This window comes from Rhinolophus ferrumequinum, chromosome 26, assembly GCF_004115265.2.
Source record: "Rhinolophus ferrumequinum isolate MPI-CBG mRhiFer1 chromosome 26, mRhiFer1_v1.p, whole genome shotgun sequence".
NCBI lineage: Eukaryota > Metazoa > Chordata > Mammalia > Chiroptera > Rhinolophidae > Rhinolophus > Rhinolophus ferrumequinum.
In genome coordinates this window covers 4174090-4198409 of record NC_046309.1, presented here as the reverse complement: position 1 = coordinate 4198409, position 24320 = coordinate 4174090, and the positions used below count along the sequence as shown (strand labels likewise).

The window sequence follows — 24320 nt, the reverse complement described above, 5'->3', positions numbered from 1 at the left end:
GGAAGACGTGCTTCCTAGACCTGCCGTGGGCGTGACGGTCTAGTCCACTCTTCCCAAAGTTGCTCTGTGGACTCAGCCGGGGGCTCCCTAGGGTGCTTGTGAAAACGGCTCCACCCAGACCTGCTCGCTCAGTGCTGGGACTGGGGCTCAGTGCCTGGCTGTTTCCACAAGGTCCCCAGGAACTTCGTGGGCCCTGCTCGAGGTACAGGAGGGCATCCTCACCCCATCTCCCCTCCACCCGAAGTAAAGCACTTTCCTTCGAGGTCAGCTTCCTTTCAGCAGGCTCCCCAGCTGCTTCTCTGGCTCCCAGCTGCTGCTTCTTCCTCACCATGGCTGGGAATAGGGAGGCTGCAGGGAAGGCTTCCCTCACCCCTGCCTTTCACTTGTTTCAGACAAGCAGAAAGCGGTGCTCCAGCCAGGCCTCACTACCTGGCTCCAGCTGGGGTCCCTGCTCTGTGCTGCATTCCAGGCGGTCTGGCCTCCAACTAGCAGTCTGTCCACTTCCCCTTCCTGTGAGGTGCTGAGAGCCCTGAGATGCTGCTCACTGCATGGCCGAACGCCTGCTTCCCCATGTTTCTGATTCTCCCTTCCCATCACCCGACCCTTAGCACCTACCCTTAGCGCCAGCCCTCCACTTTCCTTCAGCTTTGAGCCAGGAATTCCATTCTCACGTTCTCCCTTTAACCTGTGGAAGTGTCTGTCTTCCAGCTCTATGGTCTGGGGTCTGAGGTGTACCACGGGCCCTCGGAGCTGACGCTCGGTGTTACTGTCACATGGCAAGATGGAGCCCAGACCTCTCTCCTCCATCACATAGGTTTCTATGTGGAGTTCAGGAATCTGCCCTAGGCCAGGTGCTGTGGGGGTGATTTGGTGGAATGGAAGAGAGAGAGGCCCTTTAAAATTGGGGTCATACCCCCTGCTCTATCCACAGGGGTTCCAAATTGAGGTGCCTTTCCTGCAAGCACCTTCCCCATGGCATCTTCCAGCCTTTAAGAATCCTCAGAGCAAGAGGCTAGTCCTGCGGGCAATGCTGCATGTGGGTTATACACACGCACGCACACACGTCTAGGCTGAGGTGGAGGCCAGGTACAGACACACCTTGCCTCTTCCCACCTGTGCTCTGAGAACACCTCAGTGCTAGCCTGTGAGAAAGCTGGGCCCCTTGGCACTATTTGTCATGGGGGTTTGCACTCCCCAAATTTCTCGAGGGGGCTTGGGCATGCTCTGGCTCCTCTTTATTAGCTAAAAGCAAAGAGGACTACGTGTTTTGTGCAGGACCCCAGGGCTGCAATGGGGTGAGCATCCTTTTAAGGGAGACCCGTGGCCCAGGCTGGCCTCTTTGTTTTGTTTCAAGAGACATGCTGTGTTTCAGACCCCAGGGCCTGGTGATCCCCTGGTTAGAGAGGCTTCCTCGTTTTGCCTCACAAGAAACAAGTTGAAGGACATTTGGAATAGGAGCAAGCACTCTGCCTTTGCCCAGAGTCCTGGCCATGCCTCCATCCTCCTTCCCTACGTGTAATCATCATGGTATTCCTGTGTTCCCACCCACCCACCCACCCACCACACCCCAGGACTGAAATTCTGAGTAACCAGCATTATAATTGACATGTTGGTGTTAATAGCCATAGAGACCAGATGGGAGGGAGGGACCTCAGCCCCACCCCCACCCCCCAGCTGGACAGGTTAGAGCATAATGTACCCCAGACCTTCTGCTTCTGTCTCAAGCCTAGGTTGGTTTCCTAGGATGCTAAGTATTTAGCAGGACAATGTGAATATTGGCCATGTCCCTCATTCAGGTGTCTGTCAGTCAAGGATACTAGGGGGGTCGGGGGAAGGGGAGGCCTGGATGTCCTCTCCGCCTCTGGTTTCAAAGATGTGCAAATGAGGTTTACACAGCCACAATTGATTTTCAATGTTTTGCTATCTGAATAAAGCAGAGTTTATTTCCACACATGGCCTCTGTCCTGTCATTTCTTTAGCCAGAGTTAGGGAACCGGAGAAGCTGATCAGATCTGACTCCTCGGTAAGCTTGCCCTCGCCCCTCGCCCCCAGCCCCCCGCCTCTCTCCCTGAGAGATGCGCGAGCGCGCGCGTCTGCGCCGATCGGCCCCGCGGAGCGCGCTTCCCTGGGCGGCCTTGTCCTGCTGCGCATGCTCGGCGCTCACTGCCCGGCTGGGACCTGCGCGCCTCGGAGCATCTGCCGCTGCACCCGCACCCCGGCCTGCATATCCCGCGCCCCGCTATGACGGCGCACTCCTTCGCCCTCCCGGTCATTATCTTCACCACGTTCTGGGGCCTCATCGGCCTCGCCGGGCCTTGGTTCGTGCCGAAAGGACCCAACCGCGGGTAAGGGACGCGCGCGCGCGCGCGCGGGCCGGGCCTCCCTGGGGATCCCTCCCCGGGTGGTGGTGGCCCGAAGTGCACGAGCACTGACCCGAGGCACACGCGGCGCCGCACTCCTCCCGGGTGTGCGCCGGGCTGCGTGCAGCTGGGGACAAGCAGGCGGTCCGGGGGGAAGGGCAGAGAGGGTCGTCTTCAGAAAGGCGGAGAGCCAACTGGCGCGGGAGAGGGTGGAGGGTCACTCCCTCTGGCCAGTAAAGGCTGTGGCTAGCCCCTGTGCAGTTTGTCCATGCTGCACCAGCTGTGACCTTGAGCGAATGTCACCCCTTCAAGCCTCACTTTCTTCATAGGTAAAATGGGGATGATGATGATACCTGCCTTTTAGGGCCGCTGTGAAGATTACCCCCAAGTATCACATGTAAAACTATTAACAGTGCGTGACACATATTATGTATTGAATGTTTAGCCAGTATCATTGATTTGTCAAGGTCCCCAAACAGATTTCTGTGCCTGTTGCACCATTCTCCGGTTTCTAATTCATATCGTCCTCTTGTAAAGTGCTCTCTCCTCTTGATTACAAGTTCCTGGAGGTGAGAGATTGGCTTACTGGCCACTGTAGACCCCAGTGCCCGGCACAGGACTGGCCCATGGTGCTTGGTAATATTGAAAGAATGGATCAAGAATGGATTCTCTGGCACCGACTTCAAGGGCTTTAGCCCAGAGGTCACAGGGTCTGTGTTAGATTCAGTTTAGCTTTGGCTGGAGGCGTTTGGACGTATAGGTGTTGCCTCTGTTCAACATCTCCATAGCTTCACTTGGGAAACCATTTTAGTGACTCACCTCTCCTGCCAACCTTGGTGAGTTCTTTCTTCTGTCTAACTGACGTCTCTCCTGCTGTCTTCTTTGAGTGGACACAGGTAGCTATTCCCTGTGCTCTCTATAACCGCTCACTCTGTCTCAGACATGGCTCACAGCCTCCTTGCTTCTTGCCCTGCCTTCCGGCCTTCTGTTTTCCTTCTCTTTGCCCAATGAATTTTGAATTCCAGAGGCTACTCAATGGTGGGTTGCTGCAAATGCAGCTTTGTGCCGTCTTTTCTCAACACGGCTGCATTAAGATGGAGAAATAGTGGGTGATGGAGAAGGGAGATGAAGGGAAGGATTTGTAACGTGACTTGGATGTGCAAAGTCGGCCTCCCCATGAGGTGACACTTAGCGTTTTTATCTTCCATCTGGGTAGCACTCAGCCTCCTGTGTTCAGGTGGCATCGGGAAGGCCAGCGGGACAGGGGCCGGCCCCAGGAGCTCTTTCCCTGGCTCTGGCCAGGCCTTCGGAGGGCACCGGCTGCATCCCGCGCCCTGACGTCCTCTTCCTTTTGCAGAGTGATCATCACCATGCTGGTAGCCACCGCCGTCTGCTGTTACCTCTTGTAAGTACTGCTCACCCAGCTCAGAATCAGCGAGGGCCTTTGTCCTCCGATCTCCCTCACCCTGCCCTCCCCGATGTCTTCGTAGTGACAGAGTCAGTCCACGAAAGGCTGAGTCTGTGAAACGCAGGAGAGAAGGCGGTTTGGAGTGTCAGAGAGAGCAATGGGTCGGCAGTCAGGATCTCCGGGTTCTGGTTCCGAATGTGTCACCTGGATAAGCTTAGGCTGCAGTTTCCCCATGTGTGAAATGAGAGAGTTGGGCCAGCTCAGTGCTTTTCGTGCCTGACTGGACATAGAATCATCTAGAGGGACCGAAACAGCTTTCAGGGCTTCACCCTCAGCCTGCTAAATCACGGTGCTTAAGATCTGCCCTTGGAAATCCACATTTTTAATGCATGCCCCTGGGAGATTTTGATGCAGCCAGTTTAGAAACAGCTGACAGGCTGTCTCCAGACTTGGAAGACGGACCCTGGGGACATAGAAGAGCATTCTCAGGGATGCAAGAACCTGGACAGTGTGTGGGGGACTCAATTTCCAGGTCCTCCACATCCAGATGGTCTCTTTCTAACACTGCCATTCACAATAACCCCTCCCCCTTTACAAAAAAGACACCCCACACCTCCACCCATCCCCCTTTTTTTTTTTTGAGGGAGGCTTCTCTCATGGTCGCTCAAGCCATGTTAGGCCTGTATGGCATCCCATCTTCCTGGGTCTCATATGCTACTTTTATGGGTTAAAAATAACAAACTTGGCGTAGTTTGGGGTGATTTGAATTCAGAACAATCAAAATAGGACAGGAAATGTGATGAAATATTGATTCTTTAAAAGGTAACAGAGCCTTTTAAAAGTAACGAACATTTCTCAGGACTGTCAAAATTTTCAGAAACATAGAATAAAACACACATTTTAAAAAATGTGTGCATGATTGATTCCAGAGTTCATACATGTTACACAGTTAAAACCTGTTTTATCTAATGAGACCTTGAGCTATTTATTCCTATTAGCCAATTCGCTCTTATTTCACTTTACATAATGTTTAGTATTTCTACCTCCTGTTAACACAACATAAAGCTTGTTAAACATAATGACGACTCTTAGATGTTAGCTTAACTACAAATGGGGACATTGTTTTTCAGAATTCTGGACAGAGCATCTCTAAAGTCCTTTCTCTGTGCTGTTTCTTGGTCCTTCAGGGCTTGACAGATGTCCTCGTCTGTCCTGGGGAGGGCCCTGAGTGGCCGTGGTTTGATGGCTCAGAGAGCAGGACATATGGCTGGTGGCTGGGAACACGGGGGAGGTGGAGTACAGGCTGTGCGTAATTACAAACACCCATCCAGCATGCAGGGAGGAGAAACTGGGCTGCCAGTCAGATGCACACAGGCAGAAAGGTGGGGCAACTGAAGAAAACACCATGCCTAGAAATTATATTGACACAACAGAAACTCAGGGCAATGCTGATGATAAGCAGGCAACGATTTCTGACAGCTTTCCAGGCATCAGGCACATGACGGGCGGCTGTGAGGGGTTCAGAGGTGCAAGAGCTGGGTCTTTCCTGCAAAATCAGACGGCACCATTGGGACCGTCATGTGAGGTGTGAAGAGTCATGTACCTTCAGCGTCTTTGGGGACAAACGAAGTCCTGGTGGCGGGCCTGACCACCCCCTCCACATGTGCAGTCTGCCCGTGGTCCCTGAAAACTTACTGGCCTGAAGGACGGGCCCTGTCCTGTCCCCAGCAGGCCTGGAAGTGGGGCTCTATGGTCAGCACCTCTTCATATTGAAGTAGTTCCTCATGATGCTGAAAAGGGGCTGATTCTGATGTGCTTCCCATCGCTCTAGCCCTGTCCTGCTCCCAGCTGGGCGTCGCTCCCAACATGCCCCAGGTTCCAGCCCCGGCTCAGGGATGTTATAAATCTATAGAACATCAAATCAGACCACACCTAAACCAAAACCCAAGACCACGTGCTGACTGGAGTGCGGGTGGTTCCGCGGGCCCCTCACTCCGGAGCCCTGACCCTGCGTCTGCTGGGCTGGGCCTGGGACCACAGGCCTTGCGTGAGGTATGCTGTGTCCAAGCTCACGCTCACTGTGCTGTCTCCGGTAGCTGGCTCATCGCCATCCTGGCTCAGCTGAACCCATTGTTCGGGCCACAGCTGAAGAACGAGACCATCTGGTACGTGCGCTTCCTGTGGGAGTGACCACTGCCACCTCAGCCCAGGTACTGGGGGCTCGGGCCCCCTAGGGTGGGGAGGGGCCTGAGGGGAGGAAGAGAATAGGGAAGGCCACTATAAGAGTTCACTTGGAATGTTTATTCAGCAAAAATAAAACGTGCTGACCCCCTGCTCCCTGGCTGCCTGGCACTGTGCTGGGTCCCCGGGAGGGAGGGAAGACCAGGCTCTCAGGGCACTTCCCCAGAGCATGTCAGGCCAGAGGGGGTGGCTGGGGATGCAGAATCTGTCCTGAGTGAGGGAGGCCTGAGGCCCGGGAGTGGTGAGACTAACTGGACAGATGGACGGTTGAGATCATGCAAGTGACTGGGGCAGAGACAGGGACGCGGAGACTCTCCCGGGAGGGGGTGGTAGAGAGGGGCTCTCCACAGCGAGCAGGTGACCCTTTCATGTGATGTGCTTTTCAGGTACCCCAGCTCTCCGGATGACCTTGGCTCAACTGTCCCTGGTGATCTCTTTGTCCTTACCCCCACAGCTGTGTCCTGGACCCTCTGTGTTCCCTCCCCCAGGGCTTGCCTGATTCCCGGAGGTACCCCCTTCCCCAGCCAACCCAGGCCCTGAGCTCAGAGTCAGGTTGGAGCGGGAGAGATCCCAGCCTCACACTCCCACTTCCCACCTGGAAGGCCAGGTGTCCTGCAGAGAAGGGCTTCCAGCCCAAGATACTCCGAGCCTGGCGTGGGCCAGGCCAGAGAGGAAGCCTTAGGTGGGGTGTCATATCAGCTCTGTCCTGGTCCTGCTGTGTGGCCCCAGGAGCCTCTTCCTCCAGGGGCTTCATCGAGGTGTGTCAAAGGCCTTTCTTGGAATTCTCTAATCTTCACATTTAGATGTGAAATTTCTGAAAATGTTGAAATAATGGAAAAATATTCACACACACACACACACACACACACACACACACACACACAGTAATTTGGGTCAAGATTGAACCTTCGACATTTGGCATCCTTTATCGTGATAAAGTCACTAAAATTGGCCTGGTCAGAAAGTTGTGCTTCCTCAGAATATCCTGTTCCACCTTCCTCCCCCACCTGTTCCACCTTCCTCCCCACCTTCCTCCCCTACCCACCTCCCCTAAGCTCCGCACCTTCCCAGAGGCTCAGAAACTGAAGCTACTCCTGCCCCAGGCCTGGACTCTGCCTCATTCAGCCACAGGAGGGAAGATTTCAGAGCCCCTCACAGCAGCACCTGGTCACCTGGAGCTGGACGAGGAAGAGGGACAGGTGTCGCTGAGGTTTGGGGGCACTGAGCTCCTAAGGCCAGCACCAGACCTGTCTGCTCAGAGTGGGCTGGGATGGTGAGGGGTGGAGAGGCACCCGGGCGGACGAGCGCTGGGAGGCGAACCTTGCAGATGTCAGACCAAAGGGAGCTGGGACCCCAGCCCATGCCCTCACTTCTCTCAGCAGAGTTGAGGCTGAGACCTCAGACACTGGCCCTCAGTCCCAGAGCTTATTGGGGTCCCTGCTCTGCCACATTGCCTCCCTGGGGCAGAGCGGGGAAGGAGCCAAGCTCACGTATTTATTGACTATTCTTCCCACGCAGTGGCCGTTGTCTTTGGAACAATGTGATGGTGTCTCACTGGGATTTTTTGTTCTTGGGCTTTGGCCTGTTGCTCAGAGCTCAGGTTGGGGCTTCCCTTTGACATCCCACCCACCCCCCTTTCAAACTCCCTTCTCATCCTAACCTCTGCGGCCCTCCTGGAGTGGGGGCTGTTGAGTGTGGCTTGTACGAAAAACCCAATCCATGTCTAGTGACTCATGAGTGGCGGGAAATGACTGTTTGGTGGCAGAGTCCTGGCTGAGGCCGAGTTTGCTGACTACCACCCCTCCCCACCTGATTCGCATTTCCTCAGTGGGGGGACTGGGGGACAGGAAAGAGGACTGGCAGCTGCCTGGAGCTGCAGCTCTGGGATGTGGACACAGAGTACATTTTCCTGAGACCTGAAGGGAAGTCCAGCTGTCCCGGTTCTGCCCAGAATGAGTCTGGCAAGAGGAGGAAGAGGAAGACGGAGGACTTGTCCCAGTGGAGCCTTGCCTACCACTCATCTGCCCCCGATTTCAGAGTGAACATCTCCTGGGCTGTGCAATAAAGCAGGTCCCCAACCTTCCCAGAGCATGGCCTGCCTCCTTTCTAAATCTGCCTGCTCTGCGCCTGGCCTGGGCGAGGAGACACTTCCTGCACGCGGCAGGGGGACCGTGAGCAGAAGGACCTGGCACTCCAAGGCCAGAGAGGAGCCGCAAGAAGTTTGGGGACAGGGAGGCACATAGAGGAGGGACACGACCACGGGACCCGACTGCAGCTTGGATCCATCCAAAGGGCAACGTGAAACCACAAAAGGATTTTAGTGCCGGGAGGGGGGAGGACATGACCCAATGTGAGTTCTAGGATGATCTCTAATGGTGCATGATGGACAGGAGCGTGGTGACAGGGCTGTAGGTGAGGTGGTGAGGGCGAGACGAGTGGGCAGACTGAAGGTCTGCGTGGGAGCTGAGGGGACCAGTGTGTTGGCCATGGGGGAGGAGGCGGCGAGATCTATGGGCCCTGCTCTGTGCGGTGGACCCTGTGGTGCAATAGGAGCTGCTCAGTCCCCGGCTGCTGGGACTGCTCAGTGACCAGCCACAGAGGAGCAGGTTCCAGAGGGGACATGGTGACTGGGGTTTCCTTCGTCCACTAGTGAGTTGGATGTGTCAAGGCGTCCCAGGAGATGTCCAGTGAGTGGTTGGTCAGGAGGAAGAGGCAGGAGTCCATCGTAAAATCCCCGAGGACCCGTGAGGCCAGGAGTTGGGGTGCAGAGTGAGAAAAGCCAAAATAGAGCCCTGGAATGAATGCTGGTGCTCATGGGGCGGGCAGGTGAAGAGCAGCGTGGAGGATAGAAGAGGTTGTCAAGGAGGCGGGAAGCGCCGCCCCATGGAGAAGACAAAGGCTGAGGTAAGCTAAGCTGCACACACACCGGATGGCCAACAGAGGGCAGCACACGCACGCGGAATAGAAACCTCCAGGGAGACCAGTTTAGGGACTGTCAACAGGAGAGCGTCATGCTGATGTTTGAGGTCTTGGACTTAGAGCATGGTTGTTAGTGGGGAGCAGTGGCCATTCTCCAGACGATTCGATAGCCTGGATGTCCTTCAAAGACATGCAACAACAATAACCACGGTGATAATCACCGAGCAGTTATCCAGTGCCAGGCACTGCTTGGGGAAGCCGAAGGGCAAAGAGCTAAGATGCCTTGCCCACTTGAGGCCCTGATGCCAGGCTTCCCAACAACTTTCTGTGACCTCTCCCACCTGACCATCCTGAGAGACCTGGCACACTCCAGTCTAGAATAGGGACACCCACCAGCCCAAGTTCTCAATGGGGTACACACAGATTACTGACACTGCAGACTATGGAGTTGCCCGTCCCTGATGAAGCTTCTAAAGCAAGGCCCTTGATACATTTGAGGTACTTTGAACAGAAGTAGGATCATTGATAACAATTGGGGTGTGAGAAGCAGATGTGAAATCTGGTGGAGACCATTTATGTCTCCAGGCACTAAAAAATGTTCCTGGGAGGTGGGGCAAGCCCCCCTACACACATTGGAAACCAGTACTCTAGAATCTTGACCCCTCAAGTCACTGATAAAATTTGATCAGTTTATCAACCCAGATCCCCTGTGAAAAGAGGTTGGGGAAATCTTGGTGGAAACTGGTATCCTGGGTGCCAGGCTGCCCTGTGAGCTTTTCCCAGCAGGACTGGAGCTTCTGATCTGGAGATCACGCCCTGGGCAGATGGAAGCACCAAACCTTTAGGGGATTATTGGGTGTCTGAGCAGACTCTAATCCCAGCACCACGTGGTCCAGCAATGAGCTGGTGGCTCAGTGGAGGCCAGGTGAGGGATGAAGCACTGAGCCCAGTAGAACCTTGAGCTCACCCTGCAGGGATCTTCCCTTAAAAGGGGTCGGGGGTATGATTGGGATCGATATTCTCAGAAACCGACAGAACCCCCACCTCAGCTCCCTAATCTCGGGATCAAGGGCCATGATGGCAGCAAAGCTTTTCCTCCCTCCCCAAAAGGTCAGTCTTTCGCCCCCTGACAAAGACCTGGGAGACATTAGGGCGGTAGTGTTCTTCACCCGCCCATCCTGTGTCTCACACAGCAGGCTGCAACCTTGATCGGTTGTAAGACCAGGTGCAACAGCCGTGCCCTTGGCCTGCAGCAATTGATTCAGCAAACATATTTGTCTTTTTCTTTCTGCCCAGCCTCCCGGAAGCCACTCACCTTGCCTGAGCCTTTCAGCTCAGCTTTGAGGGTGAGAGTGCAGAATTGAAAACTAGGCTGCCTGGGTTCAAATTCCAGTTCCACCGATTAGCAGTTGAGTGAAAGTAATTTAATCTTTCTGAGCTTCAGTTTTATTGCCAAGTTGGTATAATCATAGTGCCTGCCTTGGAGAGGTTGTGAATATGAGCTGAGAAAATGGCTTAGAGTGCCTAGCTCATCAATAAATGCTAGCTATTAATCACATTATTTTTACATATTAACTCCTTAGTTCCACCCTGCATTTATTCTGACACCACGCTGATACATCTTGTGGAAAAGGAAGTGGTAAGCTCCCTGAGTGCTTTGATACGTGCTATGGACTCGGGAAATAAGTGCCATGAAAAATATCTGGGGCCTGTTTATGTACCTGTGCTTGTTTCATGTCCAATGTTCTAACGTAATCTACGCATGTAGTGCTGTCCTTTCTATAAAAACAATAATGCTTTGGGGAGGATAAGGGGAGAGAGAATGGATATTAGAATAGATTATGCTGATTGTAAATTTCGCAGGGAAAAAGAAACGTGAGAAATTACCAGGAAATTTCTGAAAAAGCAGAGTATGGAGAGGGACACTAGCAGGTTGAACGGGCACTTCAAAAATGGATATGCAAATAGCCATCGGATACAGGAAAGATGTCCAGTATGGAAGGAATTACGTATAAGAAAATGATGCACACATTTATATACTAATTCCTTGTTAGCCCCAAGCCAGGAAGAGACCCTGGACGCGTGGCTCATTATGGTTATTGGGGTCACTTCTGCCTGCACATGCGCACCAGGCCCGGGTCGCATTCGGGAGGTCGGAATCCCGCGGCTCTGGGAGCACCGCGTGGAAGGGGCTTTGGGGATCGGTTAGCGGAGGAGGAAGACTAGGCCCCCGTCGACCTGGAGCGTGTGAGCGCGTTCTCCAAGGACACGCCACTAACTAGTACCAGTGTTCAACCAGGACGAAGCAGTACGGGCAACAATGAAAGCAGCTCGCAACTTCCGGCTTGGAGGTCGTGCCACTGCGTCACTTCCGGCCGCGGAAGCCCGCGCCTGCGCACTCGGTGCTGGCCCCCGGCTTGGGGCATTGTACCCGCCTCCGGGCCGGAGTGGGCTCAGAGGCTTCCTCCGGCTGGCGCTCTCGGAGATAGCCCCTCGCGCGACCCGCAAGCCGATGCCCACCCCAAGGCTCCCCCTGGCGCCTTCCGGTGGCTCCTGCCGCGGCGCGGACGGCAGCTCCGTACTACAAACCGCGGAGACGCTGTCGGCTGCCTTGGAAGCTGCGCCCGACTTTACAGCTTCACCCGCCGAGTCTTAGCGGGCGGCCGGCCGCTTCCCAGAGCCCTGGCCTTAGGTAAGTCGGAGACGGAGCGTTGTGGCTCCACTTCACAGAAGGGCACGCTGAGGCTCGGCTCGGGGGCCGGAGGCAGCTTGCCCCGACCTGCTGCGCCCTTCAGAGGGTCCCCCTCCAAGGCAGGCTAGCCTCCCCTTCCCCGTGCCCCGCGCTAGAACAGGCCAGGTGAGGCCAGAATGTACTGGACAGAGGCTCCTATCGATCGCTCTTAATGTGCATTAACTGTTGTGAGAAGTGTCACAAGTAACTTCTTCCTAATCAAAGTACTGGAGTTTGGGGGTGATTTTCTCTTTACATTTTATATTCATTGCGATTCAACCTCGGCTCTTCACAGTGTCAGCCTGGCTGTCAGCCTGACGGGCTTCGGTGCAGAAGAAGGGTGGCATTCTTGTCGGTGCCAGAGATTGCAGAAGATCCCAGATGTACCCGTGGACTCTGTCAGGAGTTACGGATCCTGAAGCAGTAGCTTAAGGTAAGCGCCCCCGCTCCAACAACAAGCGCCCCCCCCATCCCCCCGCCCAACGGAACAACAATTCCGTTGTTCTAGATTCAGTTTACCTCTAAATCAGCCCGAGGCCCGTCTTCCTTCCACCACTTCTTGCTCTAGCACCGTGAGCCCATTTCCAGGTTGCCTTCTCATCCTGAACCCCAAGTGCCAGCTGGGCAGTTACTCTCCTATATTTATACCTTTAGGGCACAATCCTGCTGGACAGTTGATGAATTTTTGTAAATGGTCGAGTAGATCAAGAATGTTTGCAGAATACAAATGTAGTAAGGGGACAAAGCTTATTGGGGAACAGAATAGAATTGGTGTGACCCAGGCTGCAGCCCTAACACGTAGGTTTTTTTTTTTTGTCCTTTTCTCTACCCTCATCAGTGAGAGCAGGTCACACAGAGGCCTAGTTTCAGTACCTGGTTCTGTGTTCTTGGTAGTGAGGAAGCCTGCAAATTGCTTGTGGAGGCCCCGGTGCCAGCTCTGGTCTTCCGTTCTGCCACTGAGCGTCACGTTAGCACTCTGGGTTTCTGTTTCTTCAATCATAAAATAAGAGCTGAGATAAGTCCCCTCCAGTTCTGACATCCTAGAGCCCTTCTTCTAGGACCAGGACAGTGTCTGACATTTCATTTGCACCTTTATCCAGCCCCTCCACAGTGTCACCTCCCAGGCGGCTTCAGACGTTTGGTTCAATGGTAGCTGAGTCCTTGAGTGATGGGTGTGAGGTGATTGGCTCTTAGTCCTCTGAGGCTCTTCCAGATGGATCAGTAGCGCATTGGCCACACTCCTCTCTGGGCAGAGTCTCAGCGTGAGCCGCCTCAGCGGGCTAGTCACCTGCAAAGGCAGTCCTGCCACCCCCGGTGATCCTTCTTGTTTAACGTCACTCAGTGTCAGAATGTATTGGTTTTAAATATTGTGTAACTTACGTCTTGTTTTAGTCTGAAGAAACAAAGACTACTTCCTTCCTGAAGTTTGTGGTGGGATCATTAAGCCACCTTCCTCTGAACCTTCTCTTTCCCAAGGAAATGCATCCTAGGTGGCCAGGCTTTTCCTGCCTTTTCATTTTTTCTTCTTTGCGTCTTTCTCTCCTGACTTCTTCATGTCTCTTTTCTTTTGAGAGCCTTGAAGTGGACTGGGAAAATGAACAAGGGGAAAGGAGTTAAGGATTATGCTTTGGTTTGGGATCTGAGCATCTGATGGCAAGTTGAGCAAGATTGAGTTGGCTATAGGAAGAGCGGATGAGCCAGAGAGCAGTAGCAAGTGTGTAAATGCAGTCAGGGAAGAGGTGAAGTCGTCCTGGGAGAAAGTATAGAATGAGAGGAGGGGTCCTAAGAAGGAACCCTGGGAAACATCATTAAGGAGCAGTCAGAGGAAGAGGGACCAGAACGGAGACTGAACAGGAGGCACAGGTGAGAGGAAAACCAAGGAAATGTGGTGTCCCAGGCCACGGGGAAACAGCATTCCAAACGGAGGCCGCGGGCTGATGCTTTAGGTGTTGCAGAAAAGTCCATTGGAGGTAATGCCAAGGGGATTGCTGGGGGCCTTGGCAAGAGCAGTGGCCATGGGGGCCACAGCCAACGAGGAGTGGGTTTCAAGGGGAATGGGAGTTGAGGTACAGCCAGCCCTTCGAGAGAAAGGAGAATGAGAAGACACTAGGGGGCCAGAGTTACTGGCGTGAGGACCTAGCCCATCCTGTTCTCTGCTGGAGATTGACTTCTAGAGAAGGAATGTCAAAGGGTCTAAACCAGGCCTCTGGTCTAGGAAGCCTCAGGCTGCATCGCCTCCTGAATACTGAACTATGTTACCGATGTCTGGTGCCCCGCGAGGTGCCAGGTGTTCAGGATGCAGAGGCCTGTAAGCTCAGCTCCCTCCTGGCTTGGCCTCGTGCTCGCATCTCTCCCAGGGAACGCTGCCTGACTCCTTGGCCAGGTCTGTCTCCTCCCTGGGCTCTCCCCACCTCGCACCTGCTCCTTCATACCTGCACCGCTGCTCTACTTCTGCATGTTGTGAGTGACTCTTTTATGTACGTCTGTCCCTCCCACCAGCCTGGAGGCTGCGTGCACCCGGGACACTTCCTGCTTTACACTGTATGCACTGCTCTGGAGAATTGCCAGGCGTGGACTAGGGTCTCAATAAACACAGAGAGGAGAGAGAAACATCAGTGAGTTTGGCAAAGAAGATGGACACAGCTGCCGTGCAGAGGGCTGTGGGGATTGCGGCTGACAGCTGCTCCACTCAGCCTGAGGAGTGAACGCAGCCTTTGCGCAGGAGGTTGGGGCTCATTTCATGCTGTCTCTCTACGCCTTTTAGCCTCTGCTGTCTTCTCTCCCCTCTGGGCCTCGTCTTCCCCCTCAGTGTTCCCCAGAGTCGAGTAGGACCGCTGAGAACCATTCTTTTCATCTTGCTTTGCAGCCTGCGCCCATCTTCTCATTTCCCCACGTTCCCAAGCATGTTGGAAGTAGAAAAATGTCAGAGAGGCCCCCAGGAGACATGTACCCGCAAGACCTGATGCCCCCATGACCAGACCCAGGAGTCCAGCTGCCACAATGGCTTCTCCTGGCTCCAAGTTCAACACCAGAGCTACCAACACCTCTTGCGGACTTGGCTGGGATGCCAGGGGTGTCCTGCCAGAGACTCAAGTCAAACTTGAGTTTGTAGACATAGAAGGGAAGGCTGGCAGTGGCCACAGGAAGATCAGACCCTCTGGCCCCCAGAAGGGGAGCGAGAAGGGTCTGTCCCTGAAAAGGAAGCGACCCCTCTCTCCCCTCAGGGGCTCCCTCATCCCTTCACCTGGCCACGTGTTCTCGGAGGAGCAGGAAGAAGGTGCCCTGGGTCTCCAAGTCTGCAGTGACCAGAGAAGAGCCTGCTCCCCAGGGAGGGCTGGTCTTTACTTCCCTGCCCCACGTGCAAAGTGCCAGGCCAGCCTGGGGCCGAATAAGCCAAAGAGAGACTCTGGATTCTGTGGCTTCAAATCTGTGCTTGGACAGGAGCCCCTTGTGCAGCCTGAGAAGAAGATGTCCAAGCAGAATGGATGGAGAGAGGTGGGCCAGCTGGCAGGAAGGAAGTCAAGGGACCCAGTGCTCAGTACTGGCCCGGCTCCTACCCCAGAGCTGGTCCAGGCGACCGGTCCGGACCGGTCAGAGGTGGGCCAGCCTAGTGAGAATACGCAGGCAAGGCGAGCTGACGTCCTCATAGCTCTTTTGCACAGAGAGGTGCGGCGCCTCAAGAAGTGGAAGAAGAGGCATTTGCTTCCAAGTGTTGGGGAGAAGTCACCCCTGCTGAGCTTCCAGAAGCCACCCTGCTTGAAGAAGCTGATCAGAACTATAAAATCAGAGACTAAGGGCTGGGCTTTTCCTGGGCGTTCCCCAGGCCTTTGTGATACCACAGGTCAGAAACCCATGTTAGACGTCAGAAGGTTCTTTATGTTCGACTGCAAGAACATCTCCCGTGCCACCTGCACTCTGTGTCATGCCAGCATCAGACAGAGCAGAGTTAAGGGGAGGTCCCAAACCTCATGCCTGGTCCATCACTTGGAGAGTAAGCATGGGCTGCAGACGGACAGAAGGCCGCCTTCCGCCAGCCCAGGGGAGAAGGAGGGAGGGGGGGAGGGAAAGCAGAAGGGCCTGCTCGCAGGGGCCACCAGCCTTGTCCAGGACGGGCTCCCGTCACCAATATGCTGCCCGGATGCCTCACCCTCAGAAGACACTGATGGGCAGCCGGCCCCGGGCAGGCGGAAGCCGCTGTTCCCGGCTCCACCACCCCTGCCTACGCCCATCAAAGCCGAGCCGACTGCTACCCCCATGGCGGTCGGGGAGGGTCAAGGTGGCAGATACGCTCCCAACCAGTCCCGCGCCCAGGCCTGGAACCAGAGCATTGCGGAGTTACTCTGCGGCCTGGCTTTGCCACTCTCCTTTCTTTCGTCACCCCCCTTCAGAAGGTTTATGGCCCAGGTCGACCCTTGCTACCTCCTGCCGACTCCAGCCTTCTTCTCGGATAAGGCCTTGCCTCTGCTCCACGAGGCGATGGGGGAGCAGGTGCGCCAGGAGATGGAGCGGGCCGAGGGCGGCTGCATCCACCTCACCGTGTCCATGGCAGCCCGGGAGGTGGTCCTGGGGGACTCCGTGGCCATCGCCGCCCACTGGGGGGTCATACAGCCAGGTCTCCGGCGGCTGGAGTCGGGGAGCCTGAGGAAGAGCGCGGTGCTCTGGGTCCGAGGCCTGCCCCCGGAGAGCACTTCGGAGGACAGGCAGCGGGCGCTGCAGGAGCAGGTCGGCCTGTGGCTGGGCCGCGGCTCCCTGCGACCCGGCTTCCTGGTGTCCGGCGGCTGCCCCAGTCTGGAGCAGGCAGGGCGGCTGGAGGGCTACACGCACGTCCCTTGCTTTGCCCACTGCCTCAACTCCCTGGTGAGAAACTTTCTGTGTCACCATCATAGTGTCCAGATCATCCTGGGCACGGCCAGGGCCATCTGTGGCCATTTCCAGGGCTCCGCGGAGGCCCGGTGCCGCCTCAGGCAGCTGCAGCTACAGTCTGGCCTCCCGGCCCACCAGCCCTTTTGGGAGCTCTCGGACCACTGGGTCTCAGCCTACCGCCTGATGGAGTGGCTGCTGGAGCAGCAGCAGCCTCTGCAAGAGTATGAGGAGAAGCACCAGCTGGGGAAGGCGGGGCCGGCGCTGTCGGCAATGTTCTGGAGCCTGGCGGACAGTCTGGTGCAGCTCCTGCAGCCCTTCCAGGCGGTGGTCCGGGAGGCGAGCGCGGCGCAGGCCTCCCTCAGCCAGGTGCTGCCGCAGCTGCGCTACCTGCATATCTTCCTGGAGCAGGTTCACGGGCACTTTGAGGAGCAGAGCGATGGGGAGATGGGTGCCGCTGTCCGGCTGGCGGAGGGCTTGGCCCTGCAGCTCTCCACAGACTGCCAGCTCAACGAGCTCTTCCACCGCGAGGAGTTCGTGCTGGCCACTCTCCTGGATCCCCGCTTCAAGGGGCGGATCAAGGCCATCCTGCCCATGGGTGCCGACATTGACCACTGGAAGCAGGTCCTCGTGTACAAGGTGAAAGAGATTATGGTGTCTGAATACTCCTTGCCTCCCTCACCCTGCCTGCAGAACCCCAAGGCTGCGTGTGTGGACGCCACCCCCACGGGCAGAAGAGCCAAGGGCCCCGGCACCGAGGGGAGGGCCCAGAAGGAGCCTGTGCAGAGAAGCGGCCGCGCGGGGCCCTCGCTGCTAGGCCAGAGGGAGAAGAGCTTGCTGGAGCAACTCGAAAGTGTAGGGCTGCTGGCATCCCACAGGAGCGGAGCCTCCCTCTCCACCGAGAACCACCTGGCCAGCGTCATCGTCAAGAAGTACCTGCGTGAGAACGAGACAGTCGGCGCCCAGGAGGACCCCCTGGCTTACTGGGAGAAGCGGCGGGAAGTCTGGCCAGCGCTGGCAAGATTGGCTACCATCTATCTGTCCTGCCCGGCCACCAGCGCCTTCTCTGGAAGTGTCTTTGCCTCCCTGGACAGCCCCACCATCGCGGAGCACAAATCCCCTCTCCCAGTGGAGACGGTTGAGCATCTTCTCTTCTTGAAGCCTAACCTGGAGAATTTCCCCAACTACACGCCCCCACCCCTTATCTTCCCCAGTGGAGACCTGGCCAAGGGGGAGCAGACCAGGGAGTCTGGCCCCACGGTCGGATGCCCTCAGAGTCTGCCTGGAGGAACTCTGCCGTAGGTGCAGGGAGAGCAGAGTGCTGAGCTTAGGACGTCAGACAGGGACGGCCAGAACCTGAAACCTACTTGGGAAGAATGGGGACGGTTTCTCAATTCTTGACAGGTCGCCTTTTTTTTCCCCAGGGAGATGTCATTTTCCACCTACTCATTGCTTGATTTGTTTCAAGCACTGCATCGAAAAGGTTTACTCTGTTCATAGGGATTGAGTTGTACTGTACAGTTTTATAAGTGGTGATGCTATTTTGAAATATCGGTGGGTATTAAAGGTCCTACGTGCAGCTTGTCCGTGTGTGTCAAGGGATACATGACCTTCAGGTGTGCTTTCTCCTGGGACGGACGAGGGGAGGTGTGGGTGCTGGCATATACACCCAGGGGGATATGTACTCAGCCACCTGGACCCTGGGTAAGCTGAGAAAGCTCGTTCTGAAATTGCTTTCACTGTAGAAAGGAAGAAACCCTACAATAGAGTAGCCATTTTAAGAGTGAGGTGGATGCACCCGCACGCACGCGCACGTCTTAGGGTCTGTGCTGTCGCGTGGATCCCAGATCCCATAGTGGCCGGAGAACTGACGGATGGGACTGCCCAGCTAATGATGGAGAGTGAATTGAGGGCTGAGACACTCAGTCTTCAAAATGTGCTTACCTGTAGTTTGCTTCCAGACCACTGGAAACCTGGGGCTTTCTTCCTTTCTACAGTGATAGCAGCCTCGGAAGGAGCTGCCACGCTCACCCAGACTCTAGGTAGCTGAGCACATATGCCACGCGCAGCACCCACACCTCTCGTTGTCCCTGGCCACCTCCAAAGGGCTAATCCCCTACCTGGAAATGGGAAGGGCTGTGGAGCAGACCGCCCAGTAGCGGACTGTCCAGGGTTCTGGAGGACCTGAGCACGGGGGGTCCAGGAGAGGAGGACTGTTGGGGCAGACCTGTCTCCCCCCACAAGTCTGGCTCTCTTGAGGTGCTGGGTCACTAGGAAAGGTGGCTCTGAGAGGTGAGGTAAGTTGAGACAGGCTGAGGCTCAAGGCCTACCTTGCGCTTTGGCATTGGTTTTGGGGGTGAGCCTGGAGGCCTGTCTCCCTGTCTCTTCTGGAGGGGTTTTCAGTCGTGTGTCACTAGGACTGATTCACTATAGGACATTTCGAAGTTTCTGGAAACAGGAAGAAAGTCATAATCCTTTCACTCAGCTGCTGTTAATATGTTGACATACTTTTTTACCTTGAGATCATACCCTTTGGACTAGTTAGTATGCTGTATTTTCATTTTAACAGTATAATAACTGCACCTTTTAAAATAAAGCTTTGTAAAGATCACATGTGATGGAGTTGCATGATTTGAATTAAAGTCTGGCCTCCAAATTGCTTCGGCCACTCCTCTCCCCCAGCTGTTGGGAGGGGATGCGTGCCCAGGCTCCCCTGTGATAGGAGGTAAGGCTTGTCTGGGGGCGGGCCCAGGACTGGCTGCCCTCCTTACTGGACCCAGCCCTGGACTCCTGCCTGCCCGCCCGCCTTCCTGAAACGGACGCCTGGCACAGACTTGAATGACAGTCACTTGAGGGCTGTGGGGTCCTGTACCTCCTCCAAATTCTGATCCGGGGGGTTGGGAGGGGGCAGGGACGTGATGCGCCCTAACACGGCCCTCGGCTCTTCTTGGCAGAGGCAGGCCCGTGCTATCTGGTACCACTGAGCTGGCTCAGTGTTCGCGGAGAGCGGGAGGCTGCAATAGAGGCGCAGGGGTGGGGAGCACGTGAGGGAGCGGGGAGGAGTGAGGAAGAGGAGGAGGCAGAAGCATAACCGTCCCAAGCTTGGGGGCAGCGGTAGTTCTCAACTGGGGGCAGTTTTGTCCCCAGGGGCCATTTGGCAATGTCTGGCGACATTTTGGTTGTCACAGCTGTGGCTGGAGACAGGGATGCTGCTAAATAGCCCGCAATGCCTCAGAGAACCCCAAACAGCAGCAGGGCCAGGGTCAAAGAACCCTGCGCCCGACTGGGGCCAGGAGGAAGTGGGGCACAGGAGGGGTCCCCAGTTCACCCAGGTGGCCCCGTGACTGTCCTCCTGAGGCTGCTCTGGGTCGAACCATTTCTCCTTCGGACTTAGCTCTGCCCTGGCTCATTCGGCATCATTTTCCGGCCCGTCTTCTGCATGGGTAAACTGACACCCGGCAAGAACTGCCTCTGAACAGGGCGGAGGGCCTCCTGAGGGCCAGCTGTGTCCTAGCATCGTCTCGTCTGCATGAACAAGTCCTTTGCGCAGACTCACATGTTGGGCCCAGAGCTTCCATTGGCTCATTTCTGCAACAGGATGCAGACAACTCCTGTTGGTTAGAGAGGCATGTTGATAGCAGCAGAGGTAAGTGGGCCATTGTCCTGTCGTGCGGAGCCTGCTGTCTGTCTCCCTGTACGTTACAGGAGGGTGCTTCTGCCCAGACCTGCCTGGGTGAGGTGTGCAGGTTCGAGGGAAGGTGGGGACTATGAGCGGAGCAGAGGTCATTGCCGCACTGTCTCACCTCCGAGACTACATGGTGCTGTGGTTTATGTCACCACAGGCAAGGGCGTGAGACTCAGGGCTAGACCGCCGCGGAGCCCTGTACCGGAGGGTCAAACGTCTCCTGCCGGGGGACTTTGGGGCTCAGAAGTTCTGATTTCCAGCCTCCTCGTGATCTTTCTGCTCCACCGTTTTCTGCCAAAAGTGTACCTCCCGGCTTTAAGGTGGGGCGCGCACGCACAGTTCTCGCCTCCTCTCTCCCTTATCTGGCCGCTCCCTGCCATCTTTCCCGCCCTCCTCATGCACCATGCCCTACCAGTTCCTCAGGGCGTCGTGCCCTAACCCTGGTGGGTGGGCTGTGGCCTCACCTCCGCCTGACGCTGTCGCACCCAGCACCTTGCCTCGTGTGAGTCCGTGGGCCGAATGAACAGTGTCGATTGTTCTCTCCTTGAAAGTCACGATTTCTCTTTTCTGGCCGCTCGGCCACGTCCTCATTCAGCCGCATCAATGGTAGTGGTCTCTCGACTTCCACCTTGACCGCTCCTTTCCACTGTACACCGGGGGTTCCTGACCCCTTTCACCCCCAAATAGAGTGTGTCTGGGGAAGATGTGCATATTCCTGGAGAGAGGCCTACAGATGCTGAAAGAAGTGTGTCCTCCAAAAGGCTGGCCTGCCACGCTGCACACTCCCCGCATCTCTGCAGGTCATGTCCGCATTCCTCCAGGCTAGAGGTCAACTGCCTCTGAAGCCCAATGCCACACCGCCACCTCGGACGATGTCTTTTTGCCCCTTTGTCCCTTCTGCATCACACATGTTGGAGAAGGAAGCCCCTGCACCCAGTCCCGTGGCTGGATCCTGCATGTTCCAGACTCCTCCCTGCTCTCACTCACCTGCCCTCCGGGGGGGGGGGGGGGTCCTTGTCTCCATAGCACTGTCATGGCAGGTGGCAGGTGCCAGGAGCCCTCAAGCCCCTTACCCTCTGCGCCAGATGCACAGGTGACCGCACACTGCCTGTGACAAACCCCAGCAGATCCCCTTTGCATAAAGTGAACCAGACTTCTTAGTAGATGCCTTCAGGCCTTTCTGGAAAGAAGTGAGGTGGAAATAGGTACTTGGAGAGTTGCAGACTCGAGGCAGCTAGGTAGAGATGTAGGCAGCCCTCTCAGAGATGGGGGTGGGTGCCGGCTCTGTTAGCAGCCTCCCCAGCTGCCTGGCAGGGGTGTGGGAGGAGCTCTGGGCCTGGTTTCCTTGGTGAGGGGGAAATACACAGTGGTCATGATTATGTAAATGCAGACTTGGGACGCTAACACTGAAGTCCCACATTTTGTCAACAGGAGTGAATAATCCCATAGTTTTTGTAGGCGTCATCCTGCCTGGCCTGGGCCTGACTGGCGGAGTCTGCATTGGGAAGCTGCCACTCGGAGCAGAGGTCCCTTCTTGTTTTCCTCTCTGCTGAAACCTTGACCCCTCTGGGGCGGCAGCGTCCCTCCCCCAGGTCTCCTCCCTCGTGCTCCAGTCTTGTCCTGGGCTTACACTGTCCCACAGCCACGGGTGACCTGAAAGGCCCTCCTTCCCCTGCCTTTCTGGAGCCAACTTTGCCCCTCCCTCCAGGATGCCCCCCACCCGCTGCCCTTTTGCTTTCTTTGCAAGTGATGTCATGTTTGCAGCTGGAATGGAGCTGCCTCTTGCGTCCAGGCCTTCACTGTCCCCTCCTTCCCTCCACCTGTCTTCCCTCGTCCAGGACTGAAGGTGGGCCCTCAAGGTGAGAGGTTACAAATTGGCCACGTGATCCGGAAACCATTTGGAATTCACTGCTCACATTGAAAAAATCGAGTCAAGGCAGTTTTAGAGCGAATAAAGCAAGGCCCAGGGTCTCTTGTTTGTGTTTGCTCATGGGTGGCTCTCCCAGGGAGGAAACCAGAGACGTCATGGTGGTGACAAATACCTATTCAAAAATATTTTAAATGGTTACAAAGAAACACCTCAAAACTAATAAGCATAGATCATGAGTGGTTACAGAAAAAGTAAAATTACAAAGTTTTTGCCCCCAGTGCAGATTTAGAAAATGGGAAGATTTGGGAACCTTGGGCCTGAATTCTGTCCATCACGGCCCCCATGTGCTCGGCCCAACTCCCTCAGGGGGGCCTTTGGTCTTCTTGCATCTTGGACTTGGGGCCTCAGGTCTTGCCAGGCCACCGGAGTTTCTGGCCCTGGTGGAAGAGGCTGCAGGGTCACGGGTGCTCAGCAGAGGCTGCTTACTGTTTAATTGTCTCTCCTTAGGGACCTGCTGGCCCTTGAGCAGCGGTGTTGGAAACAGGCCTCTGGCACTGGCCCAAGCCAGTTGACGGTGCCTTTTTTGGGGTGAATGGCCAGCAGACACCCAGTGGTACTCGTGTCCCAGTGACAGACTGTCACGGCCCAGGCCACCTAGACCGACTTCACTGATGGAGCCGCAGGCTGAGAAGCCAGGAGAGGCTGATGGGGTGCGTGTCACGCCCCAGCTGCTCAAGTCACGCTCGGGCGAGTTTGCCCTGGACTCCATCCTGCTTCTGAAGCTGCGAGGCTTGGGGCTAGTGGACCTGGGCTGCCTGGGGGCGTGCCTGGGCCTCGAGTGGCTGGACCTGTCGGGCAACGCGCTCACCCAGCTGGGCCCACTGGCCTCCTTGCGCCAGCTGGCCGTGCTCAATGTCGCCAACAATCGGCTAACAGGGTTGGAGCCACTGGCCGCCTGCGAGAACCTGCAGAATCTCAATGCAGCGGGCAACCTGCTGGCCACCCCTGGCCAGCTGCAGTGTCTGGCCGGACTGCGGGGCCTCGAGCACCTGCGGCTCCGGGACCCTTTGGCCCGGCTCAGCAACCCGCTCTGTGCCAGCCCCTCCTACGGGGCCGTGGTCCGAGAGCTGCTGCCCGGCCTGAAGGTCATCGATGGGGAGCGTGTGGCCGGCCGCGGCAGTGAGTTCTACCAGCTGTGTCGGGACCTGGACAGCCCCCTGTGGCCCAGCTCCAGCCCCGGCCCCAGCATGGCCGAGGCGCAGCCCTGGGTGGAGCCAGGGTACTGGGAGGCCTGGCCCACGCGGAGCAGTTCCATCCTGCAGGAGGCCTGCCGGCAGTTCCAGGACACACTGCAGGAGTGCCACGAGCTGGACCGCCAGGCCCAGGACAGCCTGGAGCAGGCCCAGCAGGCGCTCAGCTCTGCAGGCACCACCTCGTCGTTTGTCTTTTGAATGTGCTCCGTGGCGTGGGCCAGCCTGACCCAGGCCGTGGGGTTGGCGCATCGGAAGGTGTGGCCACATTCCCACCCCACCCCCAGATCTGCACCGGAATAGAGCGTTTCATCACGCTGGTCACTGGCCAGCAGACTGCCATTTGCTTATCTCTGTTCCTAAGAGCAGCCCCCACCCTCCCACTCCTCCCTCAAGGAAAATTCCACACCTTCCTTCAACATCCTTCAGGGAGGCACCTCCCCAGTGGCCTCTAACAGGTGTAAGGGCCCTCCACGAGCAGCTGGCACCTGTCCTGCTACGCGTGCTGTCTGTCTGTGCCCCAAGGGAGGAGGCCGCAGGGCGTGTCCACAGCTGCTGCCACTCCTGGCTGCTCGGGCCTGAACTTAGTGGAAAGAAGGAAGCCACTGCTTCCTAAGGTCAAAGGTGGCAAAGGCAGGGATGCTGTGCCCCCTCTCCAGGGGTCCTCCCAGAGCACAGAGCATGGGAGCTGCCCTCACCCACCTGCCACATGTGCTTGTCCAGGCGACCCTCCGCCGTGGCCCCCTGGAGCCTTCAACGCCCATTGTTACCCACGCTAATCCCTATTAAATATCTGTTTTAATTTGCAGCACTGCCTGTCATTTCACATGGGCATGAGTTCCTGCAAGCTCTGGTCTCTCCTGCGGAAAGGAGGTGCACACACGAGGCCCCCTGCCTGTTTTCTGGGTGTCCAAGAGGAAGTGCCCTGCTCCCCCTGGGGCTTTGCTTCCTCCTGCAAGAGTTTCCCGGCCTTTCCTCACTCCCTCAGCCTCCCAC

The 24320-nt window shown here is 56.3% G+C and overlaps 3 protein-coding genes across 3 annotated transcripts; all 3 read left to right on the top strand.

The window, feature by feature from the left end:
* Positions 1-1027: 1027 nt before the first annotated feature.
* ATP6V0E2 (ATPase H+ transporting V0 subunit e2) lies at positions 1028-6863 on the top strand. Its single transcript, XM_033098636.1, has 5 exons — positions 1028-1036; positions 2053-2345; positions 3718-3765; positions 5865-5978; positions 6396-6863. Exons 1-4 carry the CDS (start codon positions 1028-1030, stop codon positions 5956-5958), a joined length of 444 nt encoding a protein of 147 aa, XP_032954527.1. The 3' UTR covers positions 5959-5978; positions 6396-6863.
* A 5092-nt stretch (positions 6864-11955) lies between these two features.
* On the top strand, positions 11956-19130 carry ZBED10P (Putative protein). Its single transcript, XM_033099081.1, has 2 exons — positions 11956-12092; positions 14526-19130. Exon 2 carries the CDS (start codon positions 14630-14632, stop codon positions 17819-17821), a length of 3192 nt encoding a protein of 1063 aa, XP_032954972.1. The 5' UTR covers positions 11956-12092; positions 14526-14629; the 3' UTR covers positions 17822-19130.
* Positions 11956-24235, top strand: LRRC61 (leucine rich repeat containing 61). The gene is made up of 2 exons (XM_033099082.1): positions 11956-12092; positions 22582-24235. Exon 2 carries the CDS (start codon positions 22746-22748, stop codon positions 23523-23525), a length of 780 nt encoding a protein of 259 aa, XP_032954973.1. The 5' UTR covers positions 11956-12092; positions 22582-22745; the 3' UTR covers positions 23526-24235.
* The last annotated feature ends 85 nt before the right edge of the window (positions 24236-24320 follow it).

Bases quoted from the DNA above. Each gene is read 5' to 3' on its own strand.
- ATP6V0E2 (XM_033098636.1), top strand. The intron at 2,346-3,717 runs GTAAGGGACGCG...TTCCTTTTGCAG, and splicing joins CCGAAAGGACCCAACCGCGG to AGTGATCATCACCATGCTGG. The intron at 3,766-5,864 runs GTAAGTACTGCT...TGTCTCCGGTAG, and splicing joins GCCGTCTGCTGTTACCTCTT to CTGGCTCATCGCCATCCTGG.
- ZBED10P (XM_033099081.1), top strand. From the start codon at position 14,630: ATGACCAGACCCAGGAGTCCAGCTGCCACAATGGCTTCTCCTGGCTCC.
- LRRC61 (XM_033099082.1), top strand. From the start codon at position 22,746: ATGGAGCCGCAGGCTGAGAAGCCAGGAGAGGCTGATGGGGTGCGTGTC.